At 50.9% G+C, this 19594-nt stretch overlaps 1 protein-coding gene across 2 annotated transcripts; it reads left to right on the top strand.

Moving 5' to 3' along the window:
* Positions 1–546: 546 nt before the first annotated feature.
* Chrnb4 (cholinergic receptor nicotinic beta 4 subunit) lies at positions 547–19440 on the top strand. 2 transcript variants are annotated; one of them, XM_041638542.1, is made up of 6 exons: positions 547–671; positions 5176–5324; positions 11841–11885; positions 11990–12099; positions 12907–13897; positions 18556–19440. In XM_041638542.1, the coding sequence occupies exons 1-6, from the start codon at positions 617–619 to the stop codon at positions 18694–18696; spliced, it is 1491 nt and encodes a 496-aa protein (XP_041494476.1). In that variant the 5' UTR covers positions 547–616; the 3' UTR covers positions 18697–19440. The 2 variants fall into 2 exon arrangements, with proteins under 2 accessions (XP_041494476.1, XP_041494477.1); XM_041638543.1 differs by lacking the exons at positions 547–671; positions 5176–5324 and adding an exon at positions 9498–9636.
* Positions 19441–19594: the final 154 nt, after the last annotated feature.

Below are 19594 nucleotides of genomic sequence, written 5' to 3'. Positions count from 1 at the left end.
GTTGCCTCTAGGGAGGAGGTGCGGGGCTGGGAGAGCCAGCCTAGGCTTTAGCAAGCCTCCAGCCTGAAAGGGTGGTGGTAATGGTGTGTGTGGGGTGTGTGTGTGTGGGGGGGGGGGGGTGTTAGGGTGTCCCTGTGGCACTGACGCCTGTTTTGTTTTGTCCTCTAACTCTAGATTCCGAAACTTAGCTGTGGACCACCTAGAAGGGGAGAGATTACTTTTTGCAGTCACTCAAGTTGCATCTGGAATGCCCAGTCTAATTCGGTGAGGGAATGCAGCCAGCCCCCTCTGACCCTCCCTCAACCCATAACTCCCAGTCTCCAAGGAAGACAAGAGCTAGTCCACCTTCCTGAATGCCATACACTGGCCGGCTCCTGAGTGTGCGAAAGTTCAGGACCAACGTCCTTAGCCTCAGGTCCCAATGGACACACCCAGTCCCAGGTCTCCCCTTAACTTGGGTTCAGTGCCCTGAATGGGCGGGACCCACAGCTGCTTCCCAAGCGGGCGCGCACGGGCTCCCCTGGGTCCTAGTGCTGCCTGTCAAACAGACTGCCGACCCGGACAGTCGCTTATTCGCAGCTCCAGTGCAGGGTGACCGGCAGCCACCGGACCGGCCATGAGGGGCACACCCCTGCTCCTCGTCTTTCTGTTCGCCCTGCTTCGGTGGCGTGGTGAGTTATTTTCGGGGAAGGAGGGAGGGACAAGGGTCGCGGTGTGGGAGGAGTGGCCCGACCGGCTGGAGCGTGGGCGGGGCAAGCCCAGTGGGGTTGCAGGCAGGCCTGGGTGGTGGTCAGGTGAGGTTTGGGGTCCCTGCCACCTTCCTCTGCACTGCAGGTCACTATTGATGGTGAGTGTCTTCAGGCCGGGCATTCAGCTCTGTCCCTGCGCTAAGAGGTCCCCACCAGGCCCGTAGAGGATCTTTTCCTCTCCAGTGAAGTGACAAACTTGCTAAACTGTAAATAAATGTGTGGGAACAAACCTGCTGTTTGGCGAGAGAGGTCATCCCAACACCACCATCCCATATGTGGGAAGTAGTTTTTCACTTTGGGAAATCACATATTTGGCAGGCACTGCCTCCTCTAGTCCGCTAACCCTGCTTAGCTGAAGGCAGGTTAGTGAACTTGGGTCTGCATTCACAAACCTACCACTGTCACTGGAAGACAGACCTCCTTAGCCTTCACCCCCAGGTTCAGCTCAGACATAGTGAGAGCTGTTTCTTCCAGACTCAGTTGCCCCACCTAAATTCCAAGGTATTCTTCTTCGTCCCCCCCCCCACCGCCCACACACCCTCATCTGGACCAGCTTGTCTTCTGAGCCCCAGGGGACCCTGAGGACCAAGGCTGCATCTTCCGCCCACAGAGACCACCTCCAGAAGGTTCTAGAACTGGGAATAGTGAGCCATTCAAGATTCCCTACTCTTAACCATTGGCACAGTGTGTATTATGGCTTTGCGTCCCTGCTGGGTGCCCTTATTCCATTGCCCCCTCTCAATTCCCCTATCTGCTCCATGACATCAATCTGCCTTGCCTGTCTTCGGGCGAACATTTGCAGTATTTCTGAAGTGCGGTCCCACTAGGCTGTCTGTGTCTTCCTGTACAGACTCCTGGACCTTGAGCGCGAGGGATCCGAATCTCTGGAAATAGGGCTTGGGACTCTGCTTTTGTGTAGCCAGGTGATTCCTACCTGTGATTGGAGAAGCACTGATAGTCTACGGCAAATCTCCTCTAAGACAGCGTTTGGCGTTTCTAAGATGCTACCCTTTAAAAGCACACACCCTCACCTGAGGAGCCCTGCCTTTCAGATACGCACTTGCCAATGAGATTCTATTAACCATGGCATCCCCAGACAGTAAGATAGCTTTCCACTTCTTGACTGGATATGCATTCTCAGACTGGACATGCCACAACTGTTCATAGTTTCACTACGGTCTCTATCGGATCCTTAACCCCTTCCGTCGAGGGAGCCCTCTTGCCAAGGAAAACCTACAAAGGCAAGACCCTGGGCCAAGGCCAATGGGGCCGCTTTTTATCAGCATCATTGTATCGTGATGACCTCTAGTGGTGGCTTCTCTGCTTAACCGTTTAAAAATTTGCTCCAAGGAAAGCCCTACTGAAAGCCCTGCCAATTCCTCGGAGGCTGGGGGTCAGCTCTGTCTTTTGTCTGACAGACTCTGGTAAGCATTAGGAATAGAAGGCAACTCCTAAGCATGTCCTATTGGGGTACCCCTCTACTTTGTGGGTGAAAAGAAGAGGTGCATTCCAGCTGTACCAGCCCTGCTGGTAGCCATTCCACCCCTCCGTGTATCCACAGACATACTAACAAACACGCACCGATGATAGCCTTAGCAGGGCAGCCTCACTCGGGGCAGGCTAACAGGGTCAGGGAGGGCCTCTGTGTTAAAGACTTCCCTGGACATGGATGGCTTTGTCTGACTTGCTAGGAGTCCTAAGTGGTCTAATGCAATGGCTCTCAATCTTCCTGATGCTGAGATCCTTGAATGCAGTTTCTCATGTTATGGTGACCCCCCCCCCAATTATAAAATTATTTTTGCTGCTACTCCATAACTGTAATGTTGCTATTGTTATGAATCAATTATGTAAATGATATGTTATGTAAATATCTGATATGCAGGATATCTGATATGTGACCTCTAGAGAGGTCATGGCCCACAGGTTGAGAACCACTGGAGTCCATAGCTGGTCCATGAGATGGGAAGAGTCTGTGAGTCAGGTGAATACTAAAGAGGATGAGTTGAAGTTGACAAAGCCAAGTACTCCAGGTGGGCTCAGAGATCAAGCATAAGCCTCCCCCCCATAACCCGCCGAGCAACCTGGAACCTTCGGTCCAGTTGCACCAGCCTCCTGGGGCAGCAGAGATGGATCCAACCTCTCCTGGCATTGCAGGACTGGAGGCTGGGAATTGCAGAGCCTACCCCAGTGCTGCCAGAGAGTGCCAGGTGGGTCTGGACAAGTCAGATTCCTCTCTATGAGATGAGAGGTCATCCTAAATAACCCAAAGACTGTGAGAGGGACCAGGTATCTCCTGTAGCTACAGACTGGTGGCTTGTGGAGAGGGAATTCAAGATGTGAGGAGCTAAGCTCAGTCTTGAGTCCAGACATCTGCTGAACAGCCCTCCCACCCGACCCCCCAACTCAGCCTGGGGGAGGGGCAGCAGGCAGCAGGTGTGCCGGGAGCATCTTTCTCAAGGCACTAAATATTGCATCTGTTCTAGATAGGCAATGAACTGGAAAGTGCATGGCGCAGGCAGGGCAGCGGCTGCTCACGTAAACATGTGGCCAGCCCAGCCCCCACCCAGAAGTCCACCTCACTTCTGCTAGACTGGAGTGATTCATGTCCTAACTACTCTGGCTCCATCCAAAGAGGGGGGATTTTTGGAAGATGTGAAGGCTCTTTAGGGAAGATATAACCAGACTCCTGGGCTTGGTGAGACAGGCAGCCCCTCATCAGTACCGCCATCCCCACCTCTGTAGGGCCACCTCCTCTTTTAGCCTTCTGCCTGCTCTCCTGCTCCAACAGTGTTTCCTCTGTCCACTCATCTCTTTTCCTGCTCCTGGGCCCCCTGCTCATCCAACTCCCATCTCCCACCCTATCTGACACAGTCTCCTTAAAGATACCATAGCACACAACCAAGTCCTTAAATTTCACCTTCCCTCCCAAACACACGAGGGGCAATGAAACAAAGACCCAGGTACCACTTGGCAAGCAATCGAGGATGCACAGGGAAGACAGGGCGTGGGCTGTGAGTGCTCCGAGGGATGACGGCTGCCTGGGGCTCCCTGCAAGAGGCTGTGCTGGAGCTGGTCCTGAATGTGGCTTAGAGCCAAGAACTCTGTCTTACCAGAAAACAGCTGCCAGCTGGGCCACTCCGTTTGGTGTCTCAAAGAGACCTTGTGTTCTCTAAGTCAAAGTTCAGATCCAAAACAGCCTCCCCAGCCCCACCCTGTTTTCTTCTTATTTTCTTATTCGTGTGTGTGTGTGTGTGTGTGTGTGTGTGTGTGTGTGTGTAGTGTTGCAGATATACATTGGTGTCTTTCTCAAGCATTCTCCACCTTTATTTCTTTGAGACAGGGTCTCTCACTGAACCCCAAGCTCACTAGTTTGGGCTACCAGCCAGTAAGATTCAGGGATCTGTGTAGTTCTGCTCCCCTACCCCCAAGGCTATTTTGTGTGGGTTTGGGGATTCACACTTGGGTCCTTCTGCTTGCGTGTCAATGCCACTCAACTTACTGACAGAGCCATATTTTCCAGCCTCAGTTTGGCTTTTTATCCCCCTCTGGGAAAATGCTACCACGTGCCCAGTTCTGCTGACAAGCCCACATTTCAGGAAGTGTCCCTGGTACAAGCTACCCACACACTTCCCTTGGGGGCCGGGAACTGCTCCTGGGGTTTGCGGTTAGGTTATCCTCCACGCGCATACAGCACAGCACCTGGTACAGACTCCACTCAGACCTTTGGGTGTTGGTGGGCTGGGAACAGTCCTGGCAGAAGAAAGAGTGTGCTAGAAGACCCAGAAATGAGATGGGGGAGAGGCTAGCAGTGGTACGGCCACTGGGGTCAGTGGAGGTGGAAAAGTGAGGAAAAAATCTTAAGGCGAGTGAAAAAAAGCCATTGCTAAGGGCAAAGGCCTCAGGTCAAGCTGAAGCATTCTTGGTTTAACTGCCTTTAGCTCAGAGAGGCTGTGGGTGGGGCAGAGCCCCCACCCAGTGTTCTGTAGGAAAACTACCTGGCTATGTAGGGGCAAGCTAGAGCAGGTGATGTGGGAAGAACAGGGAGACTGCTGGGACCGAGAGGCAAAGGAAGGCAGCCAAGAGGGGGAAACAGGAGGGCAAAGGAGGAGAGTTGGGGAGTAGAACAGATAGGGATATGCAGCCCTATTGGGACGGTGGGAGGGTGGGGGAAGGACAGGAAGAAACAGATGCCCGAGCTTGGGCCTGGGTGTCTGGAGCATGGAACACCATTCACTTCCAGGAAGAGCTGGAGGAAGTGGCCTGGCCCAGAGGAAAGAATGACCCCGGCAAGCCTGCTGGCAACTACTCCCCCAACACAGTCCCAAGGGCTCCTGCTCTCTGCTTCCCACAGCCCCTCCCCCCTTCACAGCTGCAGTAGGGTTCCTCCAGACAAGGGCCCAAAAGGTCTGACTGTATGATTTCCCAGGGGACTGCCGCCTGGCCAATGCAGAGGAGAAGCTGATGGATGACCTCCTGAACAAAACCCGCTACAACAACCTGATCCGCCCAGCCACCAGTGCCTCTCAGCTCATTTCCATCCACCTGGAGCTATTACTGTCCCAGCTCATCAGTGTGGTAGGTGCCTGCGTGACTGTGGCTTGGGGCTTAGCAGAAGGGCAGGGCTTGTTTCTGGTTGCCCTCGGAGTCTTGGGGAAAGCAATGGATGGCCGTCAGGGTACAGGACTGGGAATTAGATGATTAAAATGTTACTTCTGACCTTGCCAGATGGGTAACATCCCAGACTGCTAATCTTTTCCTCTACTATTTCTAAAAATATATAGTAGTATATATATTTGATAGACACAGAGTAATTTTCTTTCATGGGATACAGTGTGACACTGCATTCATATGTGTAAGAACCATGTCCAGGGTCATTGGCATACCTAGAACTTCAGGCATTTATAATTTCTTTGTGTTGGGAATATTCCAAATTCCCCCTATTACTATTTTGAAATATCCATTTAATTCTTACCAACCATTGGTACCAACTGTGTGTCTTGCTAGCCAGCTCCCCCCCATGCCCATCTCTCCATCCCTCCTCCCTGGCATGGCCTGTTGTAAACAAACACTCAACACTACTTTTCAGACAATCGGGCCTTTCCCTCATAGGTTTAACAGTTTACCTAAACTACTAAAGTGCTGAGCTGCCTTCCAGGCTAGGATCCTTCAACCAAAAATGTATTGCCTATCCACATGCTGTTCTTCTTGCCTGGGGTGTCCTGTCCTGTCTGTGCCCCTATGACTCATAGTTGAAGCCATTTGAAAACCCACACTCTCAATAGCAATAAAAACCGTCTTGGCATTCAGTAAGAGGACATCCAGCTGAGAGTGGCTACAACAGAAAGGGCATCTATCACAATCACCTAACCAGGAGCAGACCAAGGCTTGTGGTGTTGGCTAACTCAATAGTTCAATGATGTCAGGAACCCGGGGTATTGCCAGTGATGCCAATAGCTATGGGAAATCTTCTGGATCCCTTTGGGACAACAATAACAACAAAACTCTCTCAGAGTCCTGCCCTCTTGATAGACACATCTCATTGACCAGGGTTAGTAACTCACATCCAAGCCTAACCAATTATTGGCCAGAGGAATAGAATTAGGCTGGTTTAGATCTGTCAGTATGTGGCAAGGAGGCTGGAGAAGGTCCATGCTGTGTAGTTGTCAAAGAGGAAAGGGTCAGGCATCCTGTGGCCCCGTCATGGACTCTGCTCACCGGGTCTCCAACACTCACTGACTCCAAGCTTGCTAGGGATAGCCTCCCACATCGCTTATTTAGTGGGGGAAATAGGAACAAGGCCAGGAGAAGTGCTGGGTACAGAGGCTCAGGGGTGGGGCTGAGAAATGGGGATGAGGGTCCGAACAAGCACAGGAGGTGCTACAGGTGTGGTAGAGAGGCTGACAGCATTCCAGGTGTTGAAAGCTGGAGTAAAGCATGAGGGGGTGCTGAGGAAGGTGACAGAGATTGGAATTTCCTCCCGTGCTCCTCACACCTGTCTCAGAGGAGGGGTGTCTGAAGGAGCCTCCCCAAGTCCCAAGGGTTAGAAGCCTCGCCCCTGGAAGCAAGTCTGAGGAAGTGAACGCAGAGGTGCTGTGTCCAGCCATCAGGAGCTAACTGAAGAGGTGGGCCTCCTCTGGGCAGTGCCATCTCCCCTTCCCCTCCCTGAAGACCATGAGTCCTACATGCTCAGATTCTACCATCCGTAGTGCTTAGGAAGGCTTTGCTCAAATTGGTGGCTGCCTCTATCTCTTAGGAGGAAGCCTAACCCCAGAATGGGGAGGGGAATACACCCTTTCCCCACCACAGGAAGCTGAAAGCAGTGAGGGCTTCTGGCCAGGCCGAGCTAACACCACTGTCTGAGCATCCTGACCTGCAGAGAAAGGCCTTGTGCTTAATCAGGCAAGGCAGCTGCCTGCTCTGGCAAGGGCGGACAGGCAGGCAGTTCTGGTCACACTGCTAGGCTCAGGCTGCCCCTGCCAGATCTGAGCTGTGGGCCCTGTGGAGTGATAGAGGCTTCCAGAAACAGGAGAGAACACAGCCTTCAGCTTCCCTTCTGCAAGCACCCATGTGGCCTGTCATAGTCCCAAAAGCCGCGTCTAAAGGAGATGCTTGGCTGTAGGAGGGAGGTCTCCTTTCTGGATTTTTGGGAGGTACTTGATTGTGAGGAGGGAGTTTAGAGATGGAATGTCTAGGGAATAGACGAGGGGTTTGTGCTGGAGGGGCAAGCGGGCTGTCCCTACGCTTCCTTTTGTGGAGTGACAGCCAGGGTCCTACACCAATATTCTGTCACATGCAGAAGACACTAGTAGAAATGTAAGGGGCAGGGCAAATGCACAAGAGAAATTTCTGGAAGATAGAAAAGTCTCATATCTTGAAATGAGGTAAGAGGCTGGGGAGCCAGCTCAGTGGACAAAGTTCTTTGCCAAACAGTATGACGACCAGAATCTGGATCGCCAGAGCCCACTTAAAATCTAAGCAGACACAATGTCTACCTCGGGAAGCAGAGAGAGAGGATTCCCAGGGCAACTGGACTCCGTAGAATAGCTTGAATCAGTGAGTTCCAGGTTCAGCGAGAGACCCTGCCTCACTAAGTAGAGACGACTTCTGTTTTGAAGCCCACACATACACCTGCACATGTGCGCACTCATGCATGCACACACAAAAACAAAACAATGAGAGTACCCTTGATGGCATTGTGGTCACCATGGAAACCATGGTTCCACATAAAACTGTCTTGTTCAGGGAAAAGTGCTCTCTATGCAGCCCTGTCTAGACTTTAACTCAAGAGCCTCCTGACTTGGCTCCCCGGATGCTAGGATTATAGATGTGCACTAACATGCCTTGCTTAAAAATATTTTAAAAAGATAAATTAAGGTTTCCAGCTTTCATTGATGGTAGAGATGCTGGGAGATTAGCTCTTCTGGAGAACAATTAAAAGGGCTGGACAAAGTGCTGGAGGGCCAAAGGGATCAGCTTTAAGGTAATTGGAGGCCCCAGCCAGGACTTGAGTGGCTCGGCCCCAGGAGACTACCATGGCAGTCTCTGGGACTCTTCCCCACCCTTGATGACTGGCCAACAGTATCTGGCCAAGAAGCTAAGACCTAGAACAGTAAGTGGCAGCTGAGGAGCTGGGTCACCCAGGCTGAAAGGATGCGAGATGGCGGTCTGGATCTGACCAAGGATGTGGGACCCTGACGGGGCTTCCAGCAGGGTCACCCTAGTACTGAAAATGAACAACAAAAACAATAGAAGCGCAGCCCTCACAAAAGACAGTGTTCCTTCCAAACTGGCTCAGCCAGACTAGATTAAGATGATCCCCTTTGCTGCCTGCTGTAGAGCCTTGGGAGGTAGGTGTAGGGAAAGGGAATGGGGAGATGGTGCAGTCAGCCGCGCAAGCACGAGGACCTGAGTTCAGATCCTCAGCAAGTTGTCCTCTGACCCCCACTCTCATGTCATGACATGCACATGTATGAGCATACATACAAATAGATGAATGTAATAAAAAGTTTAAACATTAAGTTTTATGCTAAGTGTATTTTGCCATAATTTAAAATAAAAAGGACTTTTTTGTTTTTTGAGACAGAGTTTCTCTTTTTGTTTTGTTTTGAGTTTTTTGTTTTGTTTTGTTTTTTTGTTTGTTTGTTTTGTTTTCAAGACAGGGTTTTTCTGTGTTGCTTTGGAGCCTGTTCTGCAACTAGCTTTTGTAGACCAGGCTGGCTTCGAACTCACAGAGATCCGCCTGCCTCTGCCTCCTGAGTGCTGGGATTAAAAGTGCACACCACCACCACCCAGCAAAAAGACTTCTTAAAATGAAAATAGCTGTCATTAATATGTTCAAGGAATGATAATGGAAAATTTCTTCAGAGAGCTAGAAATTTTTAAAAAGAACCAAAGGTTATTTCTAGAACTCAAAACATATAAGAACTTTAAAACTCACTGAAAAAAAAAACTTATCAAACATTCATCTTTTCTTCCTTTTCCTCCTTCACAACAGCCTGGACCATGGGCAAGGTGACTGGAATCCCACTGGCCATATCGAACTTGTAGGTGAGGGCCACACACACCCTAGTGTGAGCAAAGAGAGCTGGAAGGAAGCTGGATAGTTTTGTAGAGCAAACACGCATATGTGTGAAAAATATCACATCATGTACCAACCTTTGTACTGATGCAATTACCTAGTTGAATTGCTTGAGGAAGTACCCTGCTGCAATCAGAACATCAGAAGTTAGTTATTGAAGAGGAAGCAGGGAAAAGTATACAGAGAGGACAAGATACAGTCAAAGAACAAAGGAAGGCCAAGAGGGCTGGGGCACAGAGTAGGGGAGTCCAGCGCAGTAAAATGAGGCTGGGGGAATTACCCTGGAGGAAAAAAGTGACCTAAATAGCGGTAAGATTGAAGGGGAAACAGGAACTTTAGCAAACTCATTCTTGCTGCAGAAGAAATTAAATGGGGGGAGTGTGTGTGTGTGTGTGTGTGTGTGTGTGAGAGAGAGAGAGAGAGAGAGAGAGAGAGAGAGAGAGAGAGAGGCAGAATGGATTTAGATCAATTAGATTGTTCAGTGGTCCAGGTGAGGGTAGATGGTACTGGACCATATTGTGATAATAGAATTAATTTATTCATCCAGAACTATTTATCAGGTATCTCACATATCCCTGTTGCTCTAAGCTTTTGTTGTCTCCTCAGGGTCCTTGGATCCTAGTGGGAGGTAGGGATAGTACACAGGATGGCCGATGGTGTCCGGTAGGAGTGTTGTGAAGACAGTGCAGGGTGTGCGTGGTGAGGGAGGCAGGGTGCTAGTTTATGTAGGAAGGCTGGAGGTTTCTCTAATAAGGTGACATTTCTGAGACTTGGAAAAAGCTAAGTCAAAGCTACATGAGTCTCCAGGGAAGGGAAAGAGTGTGTGCCAAGTCAGAAGTGAAGAAACAAGCAAGGCCACCGTGGGCAGTCAGGTGTATCACAGATCCTGGGTAGGACTTCGGCTTCTACTCTGGGGAGGAACTTGGGAAATAGTAGATTTCCCAAACAGAGAATTCTGGTCTGAGAAGCTGAGATTCAAGGGACTATGAGAATACCAGCTGGGAAGCTACAGCCATTATCCAAGCAACAGATAATAGCAGCAATGGAGACAGAGAGAAGTGGACAATTTTGAGTTGGAGGAAATACACCTGAAAGGTTTGATAGACCAGGAAATGGTGTACCAGAACTTCTGGGGGCAGGGGGGAGGTGGGTCATGAGCTTCATCTATGATGTGCTGGGTGTGAACTATCTTTGAATTATCTCATATGGTTGGAGTGTAAAGTGGTCATGTGTAAGAACACTTGGTCTCTAGCTAGTGACGCTCATTTGAGCGTTTGCGGGACATGTAAACAGTAAGGCGTGCCTGGCAGAAGTGGGTCACTGAGGTGGGTTGTTTACAGATGTTAGCCTGGCTCTCGCTGTGCGCGTGAATACCTATCATCCATTACCATCACATGCGGAACCAGCCACAGTTTCCACAGGAAAGCCAAAGCCCCAGCTGTTCCGCCCCCCTTGCCATGAAACTGTTCTCCCCTCTTAGCCACTTGTCACGCATTTGGTGGCAGTGATGAATAAAATACCTAATACAGAAAATTGGAACTGGGAAGCGGGCTTATTGCTGAGATAAACCTGACCAGGTTGTTCATAAGCCCTTGGAACTGAGTTACACGGGGATTTGGGGGCGGTATGCATAGCTACAGAATGAGAGAAACCCTAGCACGCTGTAAGAAGTTAATGGATCATTTGAGTGAGCTTGTGGAAGACCACAGGAGGGAGGGTAGGGGGAGGGAGGAAGGGAAGGAAAGGAGGGGGGGACTGACAGGAAAAACTAGGTTCATGTCAGAAGGGAACAAAGACTCAGACTCAGTTGGGAGCTAGACTGCAGGCTATTTGTGCTATATTCTGGGGGGGAAATCTGGCCTGTTTTGCCCGTGTCCTAACAATTTGAATTTAGCTACGTTAAAAAGTTATGGGCTACGTTGCTTGGCAGAGGAAATATGGAGGTAGTATAGCTTTCCTATCATGGCAGGGTTATTGCTTACTGTGTTTAATGGGCTTTATAATGAAAATTCAAGCCAGGAAGATCTGAAAAACATACTTGGGAGCAAGACTCCGCCCACTAAAGGCCCCTGCAAGTTCATTTGAAAGTAGACAGCATGAACTAAAAATGCTGAGAGATCGTGAAGCCTTGAAGAGGTGAGGAGATAGATAGGTTGTCCTGAGCAGGCTTGTGGGGATCCCTGGAGATAGGTTGTCCTGAGCAGGCTTGTGGGGATCCCTTCTTTCCACCTGCCCCTATAGTATGGCCAGGCACAAGCTCCACATGAAGTCCAGAGCCCCAGCCACCACACCATCCTCACCAGGAAACTGCAAAAATCAACTCCTCCCCCTAGGCTTCTTGTCAGCATGTGGTTGCAGCAATGCAAAAAGTCACCAATACATTACCTAAGAGATATTTCGGTGACAGCTGGTCACACAGGCCAGGACCTCAGAACCTTTTTGTCTGAGCAAAACTGTCTATTTGTGGGGGCCTCTCTTTCCACATGAATTGATCCCCTCGTTTCCCTCCCCAGAATGAGCGAGAACAAATCATGACCACCAACATCTGGCTGAAACAGGTAAGCGCCTTGGAGGGTCCCCAGTCTAGGTGATGTTTCCTCTGGGGCTGCTCTTTGGTAACAGAGCGGACCCACAGGTGATGTGGCCTTGTCTGTGTTCTCAGGAATGGACTGACTACCGCCTGGCCTGGAACAGCTCCTATTATGAAGGGGTGAACATTCTGAGGATCCCCGCAAAGCGTGTCTGGTTGCCTGACATCGTGTTGTATAACAAGTGAGTGGTGGGGTAAAGTTAGTGGGGGTCAGGCCAGAGCAGCAAGCCAGCTTCCAGGGCCATCTATACCTGAGTTCAACTCCGTCCTTCCTCGTCTACACTGCACTCAGACTTCTAGGCCATGGAGCTAGAGGATTAGAGTCGGTGGAGACAGAGACTTCTGAGTGGGAGGGTGGGTAAGGAAGCCCAGAGAGGAGACAGGCCTTGTCCTGCTCAGGACAGCAGGGAGTGAGCCAGCCTTCAGACCGTTGGGCCAGTCCCTTACCATTCCTGCCTAGCTGTTTTTTCTTTTTGTGACTGGGTGGCTTTGTCAGAGTTGGGGGGCTGCAACATTGACTTGTCAGGTCTCAATACCGTGGGTACGCTAGTGTGGTAGCAGTTATTTGAGAGGCTGAGGCAGGAGGATGAGGAACCCAGGAGTTTGAGATCAGCCTGGGCCAAAGGCAGCAAGTGTGAGGGAGAAAGAATAGACAGCCAAGGCTGGAACAAGACGAAGGTTCATAGCTCATCTCTGCTGCTTACTAGTCTAAGGAGCTCGATAACATCCTCCAGCTTCCCCAAGCCTTGCTTTCCGAGCTATAAAATGAAGAACACAATAGAAGCGTTGCTTCCTAGGACTCTCATGAGGCTTAACTGAGCTAATTCCGTGAGAGGCCTTTGGTGCCTCATGGTAGAGAGTCACTAAGAAAAGCAGACCTGTTTCAGTGAGGACGGCAGATAACCCCCAAGGACTCTTTGGGGCTTTTGAGAACAAGCCAGTCTTCTATAGATTGGTGACGTTCTCCTCTGTGCCCTGCCCCACCCCAGTGCCGATGGGACCTACGAAGTGTCCTTCTATGCCAACGTCATCGTGCGGTCCAATGGCAGCATCCAGTGGCTGCCCCCTGCCATCTACAAGAGCGCCTGCAAGATTGAGGTGAAGCACTTTCCTTTTGACCAGCAGAACTGCACTCTCAAGTTCCGCTCCTGGACCTACGACCACACAGAGATCGACATGGTCCTTAAATCGCCTACGGCTGTCATGGATGACTTTACCCCCAGTGGCGAGTGGGACATCGTGGCCCTCCCGGGACGAAGGACAGTGAACCCCCAGGACCCCAGCTATGTGGATGTGACCTATGACTTCATCATCAAGCGCAAGCCGCTCTTCTACACCATCAACCTCATCATCCCCTGTGTGCTCATCACCTCGCTGGCCATCCTGGTCTTCTACCTGCCCTCCGATTGTGGAGAGAAGATGACGCTCTGCATCTCCGTGCTGCTGGCGCTCACATTCTTCTTGCTGCTCATCTCCAAGATTGTGCCTCCCACCTCCCTTGACGTACCACTCATTGGCAAGTACCTCCTGTTTACCATGGTGCTGGTCACCTTTTCCATCGTCACCACTGTCTGCGTCCTCAACGTGCACCACCGCTCACCCAGCACTCACACCATGGCTTCCTGGGTCAAGGAGTGCTTCCTGCACAAGCTGCCTACCTTCCTCTTCATGAAGCGCCCAGGTCTCAAAGTTAACCCAGCCGGGATCCCTCATCCCAGCCAGTTGCATCTGACTGCAGCTGATGCTGCCACTACGTCTGCCTTAGGCCCCACCAGCCCATCTAACGTCTATGGGCACTCCATGTACTTTGTGAACCCTGTCCTTGCTGCTCCCAAGTCTGCAGTCAGTTCCCACACAGCAGGCAACCCCAGGGACGCCCGCCTGAGGTCCTCGGGGAGGTTCCGGCAGGACCTACAGGAAGCTTTAGAGGGCGTCAACTTCATCGCCCAGCATCTGAAGAGTGACGACCAAGATCAGAGCGTAAGTCACCAGCCCTTCCCCCACCACCCGAGTAAGCCACTCCAAAGGGAAATGCTTTATTATAGCTTCATAGGCGAGGAAGAAACACCGATCTTTCTGTGTTGCGCCTGGGTTCTCTCAAAGCCAAGTCTGAGATGGGGTTTAAGTACAGAGAGCTTACTTGTGATGTAACCCTAGGAAGAACACAGGGCGTAGAGAAAGCAAACCAAAGGGAAAGAGGGGCCCTGCTGTAGGGTATCAGTGAGCCTGCTGCTGCGGGTGCAGCATAGAGACCCCCAAGGGCCCAGACAACTGGCCTCAGGATCATCTGGATGGAGGCCGGAGTCTTTATCCCCCAGCTCCCATCCCCCTCCAGCTGACCGGAGCCCTGGAATGTGATCTTCCCTATCTTCCAGTCATGCCAGAGCAAGCACCCTCTGTGGTAGAGAGAGCCCTAAGGCGGAGCAGAGAAGAGCTGCCTGCCCTGGAGACGGGTTCTTGGTGGATGTGAAGGCGCTTCAGCCATCCTAAGAGCACAGCTTGGGTTGGGTGGCATGGGGTATTTGCTCCCACCTTTTCAGACTTGCAAAGAAGCCCTGTGAGAAGCCCAGCTCCCTTTCAGGAGCATAGAGACATCAGTTAAAGTGTTACTGTTACCAGGCTAATGCATTATGATGTAGGGCGACAAGAATTACAGATTTTCTAAACTGAGGTTAAGTTCTGGTGGCTGTGCTTCTCAAACGACTCCTCTGAGCCAAGGGCGTGTCTGTTTTAGTTTCATTCTGTTGCTGTGACAAACACTACAATCAGCAGCAACTTCGGAGAGAAAGGAATTTATTTGGCTTATATTTACAAGCCATAGGAACTCAGGGCAGGAGCCTGAAGCCAGGCCTGCTTGCTATTCCAGCAGAATTACCCCTGGCTCACTAAGAAGAATAACAAAAAACCTTGGAGGAAGGCTGTTTGCTGGCTCACTCACAGATTCACGCTTAGCTAGCTTCCGTATACATCCCAGGCCACCTGCCCAGGGAATGGTGCTGCCCACAGTGGGCTGGGCCCTCCTCTATCAGTTAACAATCAAGACAGTCTCCATGGACATGCCCACAAGCCACTCCGGTCAGGCCAATCCCTCAGCTGAGACTCCCTTCTCGGTGATTCAAGGCTGGATCAAGGTGGCAATGAAAACTAACTAGAGTTGGGCGGTGGTGGCGCACGCCTTTAATCCCAGCACTTGGGAGGCAGAGGCAGGCGGATCTCTGTGAGTTCGAGACCAGCCTGGTCTACAAGAGCTAGTTCCAGGACAGGCTCCAAAACCACAGAGAAACCCTGTCTCGAAAAAAAAAAAAAAGAAAAGAAAAGAAAAGAATACTAACTAGAATAATGTATAAAGGAGATTTTTATAATAAAAAGCTACACGGAGACCATCATGGTTAGACCTTGATGCATTTCTCTACCTAAAAGAGCACGCATCATAAGCCCGAGAATGTTTCCATTTCAAGGCAAATCCTCTCAGATTCCTTAAACAACATTTTTTTTGTTGCAACATTGTGTCTCCCCACCGGCAGCTGCAGGAACAGAAGAGGACTTCTTCCTTCTTGCCCTTCTGCAATCCCTTCCCACCAACTAGACTCTCAGGAGAGAACTCTGGTGTTCAGTTAGTCAGCACCAACTGTAGTGCAGAGGCACACTGCGAGGAAAGAAGAGAATGGCGAAGAAAAAGGACAGCGGGCCTGTGGGTCACCGGCCTGCTGCTCAGAGAGGAGCTCCCAGTCCTGCAGCAGCCTCACCTAGAACACGTTAGACACCAAAATTCCTAGCAGGCCTCCAACTCAGAATTTTAACCAGATCTCTGAGGCCTCCTGGGTCCATTGCAGTCAGAAGCACAAATGTAATTAATAATGCTAGTCTTTCTTTCATTCCCCTCCCCCATCTCTGTCTAGCCTAGGCTGGACTTGAACTCACTACATAGCTGAAGGTGACCTTTGAAAACAACATTACTAACTCTACCCTTAGAGCCAGCCTCATGGTCAACACGTGTTCACTCCAACCTGTGCTGAGCCTCGCAGTCCTTCTTGTGTACATCAAGATTCATGCTGAGTCCTGAGTTCTCACTGTTTCTGTGTCCTCTACTGCTTCAGTCAAAAGCACACAAAGTGCTAATGAGCTTTTTGTTTGTTGTTTGTTTGGTTGGTTGGTTTTGTTTGTTTCTGAGACAGTCTTTGACGGACCCCAGCCTGGTCTCAAACTCACTATGTAGCTGAGGATAACTGTGAAGTTAATTCTACTCCTCTTGCCTGTGCGTCCCCAGTGCTGGGATTTTAGGCTTGCACCCCCACCTAGCTTTGATTCTAGTGCTGGTGATCAAACCCAGGGCTTTGTGCATGCCAGACAAACAGCCATCCCTAAGCCACATCCCCCGGACTGACCTTGGACTTGATCTTCCTGCTCCCGTCTTCCCAGTAGCTAGAATTACGTCTTCGACTGAGACAGGATTTCTGGAGGAAGCTTTAGGAGCCACCTCTCAAACTCCTGTGGGGTCCTGAGCACATCCTGGTTGAGAGGCACTGGTCTCTTGCACTCCTGACTGAGCGAGCAGCCCCCACCCTGAGCTCTTTCCCTGAGGACCTCACCACCCGCTGGCACTGGCAGGCCTCCTCAGTTAATATGGAGCCCTGAGAGGGAAGGAGCCAGACAGAACTCGGTGGGATTATAACCACTTGTGTGCCTGTGGCGCCAATCACATCAGGTGCTCTGGTAGGAGTGGGCAGACAATCCCAACTTCCCCAGGAATCCTGGGAAGTAGCTTTTACTAGAGCCCTTATTTCGCTAATGGGAAACCGAGGCAGAGAATAATCCTCGGACTTGTCTGGTCACATAGCTGCCATCCTGAAAGTCTGGGCCCCCTCTGAGGGTCTTGATCTGCCCTGTGAAGAGCTTGCTGACTAAGTGATTTCCTCATTTGTAGTTAGAGATCTGTTTTTCCTCGCACGGCAGGCCCACTGCTAAGCCATCCCAGGAATGGTTTCTTATCTCCAGCATTTCTGCTCTCCATAACGACTAACTGGTCACTGTAAGTAGCACAAAAACAGGAAAAGATGGGAGCGTGCTTGACGCGAATTCCTCCAACCCTAATATCACAGTGCGCAGTGGCCCGCTTGCCTTCCCGACCTTAGGAACAGGAACAATCCGTGTTTGAGGGAGTGGAGTTTGATCTGATTTAGGATTATCCCGGAGTGTAACACACAACGTTGATGAAGCCCTGGCAATTGGATCACTGACGTCAGCTTGCCCGTTGCTGTTGGTTTCTAACTCCTGAGTCTTACCTGAACACTCTCAGCCTGGAGTGGAGGAGGGAGGGCAGGATGCTGGTCACATGACCACTCTCTGGGGGTCTCACCCCACGGCTGGGTCTGAGGAGACGAAGTGTGTGCAGAGCGAGAGGGTGGGAATGCCAGAGTCAGATGATGAGGCCAGAGGAGGCGGAGCCTAGATCACAGGAAACAGCAGATGCTGCTGGAAATGAGTGGAACTCATTAAACTGCGGGGTTTCCAGGTGTTCTGCAAGCTCTTGTCAGGCAGGTGGGCCCTCATCTCGCTCTCTCCAGAGCCAGCCAAGATAGATGCTTTGGGGTAAAAACAAGAAGAGGAACCTAATGATCCCTAAGCCACAACCTCCTTTACCCATAACCAGATTTGGCTTTAAATTCACCATGTGTGATGTCTTTGGGTCTCTGTTTCTGCATCCATGGATTCCTCTGACGGTGGTAAAAATAATGGGTAGAAAATGTGTCTGCACCAACATGTGTGTTCCCCTCCTTGTCACGTCCCCCAAATACAGGACACTGACTACTTACATAGCATTTACCTTACGTTAGGCATTCACATGGCCTATAGGCATTGTAAATACAGGGGAGGATTTCTTGATGTCTTAGGTTTATATTGCTGCGATGACCTCCATGACCAAAAGCAACTTGGTATAGAAAATCTGGCTTACATATTCTGAGTCATAGTTCACTGAGGAAAGCCAAGGTTGGAACTCCAGGTGAGAACTGAAGCAGAGCCTTAGAGAAAAGAAGCACTCTCCACTTGCTTGCTCCTCATGACTAAATCAGTCTGCTTTCTTCTGTGACCCAGGACCACCTGCCCAGGAGTGGCCACACCCACAGTGGGCTGGACCCTCCCACATCAATAATTAACCAAGAAAATGCCCTACAGACTTGCCTGCAGACAAATATGATAGAGGCATTTTTTTTTTCAGTTGAGATTCCCTCTTCCCGGAAGACTCTAGCTTGGATCAAGTTGTTCAAAATCTAATTAGGATGCCTGAGCTGTGTTCAGATATTGCACCCTTTCTGTGAGGTCTTGAGCAGCATCAGGGTTGCGGTGTTCAAAGGGGATCTAAGGAGACTGAGAAACAACCGTCCAGCCCAAGTTCCATGGTTTTGCTACTCCCTCCTCCAACCCTGGTCAGGTAGGGTGGGGTTGGAGAACACCAGGAAAAGCACCACACTTGCCCGATGGAGGCCAGCCTTGGATTCAGAGGCTGCACACCTGTGTATGATTCCAAGCCCCGTATCTCCTGTGGGGGCCTAGCCAGCAGGTGAAGGTGTGATTCAGAGGGAGGACGTGCTCTGTGCTTGGCACCTGTAACCAGTCCCCCTCCCCCCGTCTGTCTGCAGGTCATCGAGGACTGGAAATTCGTAGCAATGGTCGTCGACCGCCTGTTCCTGTGGGTGTTTGTGTTCGTGTGCATCCTGGGCACCGTGGGGCTCTTCCTTCCTCCCCTCTTTCAGACCCACGCACCTTCCAAGGGCACCTAGGCTCCCCAGCCTGCCAAGGGCCTCTGGGTTACAGTAAGATGATGTGAGAAGCCAAGTGGGCAGTTTACTGCTTCCTCTGGGTCCCAGCTAATGAGATCCCAAGTAAAGACGTGACCACTGGCAGTCAACCCCATGAAACCAGGCACGGCCGTGAGAAGGACAGGATGGCTAGCTGCACTGCCCCCTCTGATGCCTTTGAGTAAGTCCCCGAAGGAGCAGATAAGGCTGTGGACGTTCAGCCTGGCATCCTTCCTTCCCTGTGTCTGGCCCTGGAGTCAGTCATCCGAGCAGCATCTGCTGTGCCATGTCCCATGCCATCATACGCCAGCCTGCTTCCCATCCATCTCCCTCCACCCCCAGCTGCCCAGTAGATTCCTGCCTCTTCCTCCATCTCCTCACACTTCCAGATCCCCAGGTCAGAATCTCTATATCTGCTGTGGTTCCTGCCCAAATCCTCAGACTCTTACTTCCCAAGCTCTTCACATGGCTGTACTAGTCAGGGTTCTGCTCCCATGATCCTCTGCTCCATTATCTTGTCTTGTAGAAGCCTTCCCTACTCATGCATTCTGAAGTAGTGTCTCCCATAACTGCATTAAACTTCCAGCTTGCTGGAATGCCCCCATCAGTACCTAGGCTCTTAGTTGGTGGCACACCAGTCACCTATACCTTGCCCGTGGGAGTGTATGCTCCACAAGGCGAGGGCTTGAGAGAGTGCTCTGCACACAGAAGGTGAAAAATAAATGTTTGTTGAATGAATGGGTGTCTCCTGTTTTCCTCCAAACTCACGTGCTCCCTCTGAGTAGCTGTCCTTGGTTCCCACCTCTAGAAAGAGTGTCCTCCTCCGGACATCACTCTGGCTGCTTTCTGCCTTCACATCATGGTTGGTTCGGGCCTGTCT

The sequence above is a fragment of the Microtus oregoni genome, unplaced genomic scaffold, assembly GCF_018167655.1.
Source record: "Microtus oregoni isolate MIOR12 unplaced genomic scaffold, Mior012 000055F_ref0000237, whole genome shotgun sequence".
Taxonomy (NCBI): Eukaryota; Metazoa; Chordata; class Mammalia; order Rodentia; family Cricetidae; genus Microtus; species Microtus oregoni.
This window is presented reverse-complemented; position numbering and strand designations above follow the sequence as displayed.

Excerpts from the sequence above, each read along its gene's own strand:
- Chrnb4 (XM_041638542.1), top strand. The coding sequence starts at position 617 with ATGAGGGGCACACCCCTGCTCCTCGTCTTTCTGTTCGCCCTGCTTCGG. Across the intron at positions 672-5,175 it reads CGCCCTGCTTCGGTGGCGTG|GGGACTGCCGCCTGGCCAAT; the intron begins GTGAGTTATTTT and ends ATGATTTCCCAG. Across the intron at positions 11,886-11,989 it reads CCAACATCTGGCTGAAACAG|GAATGGACTGACTACCGCCT; the intron begins GTAAGCGCCTTG and ends CTGTGTTCTCAG.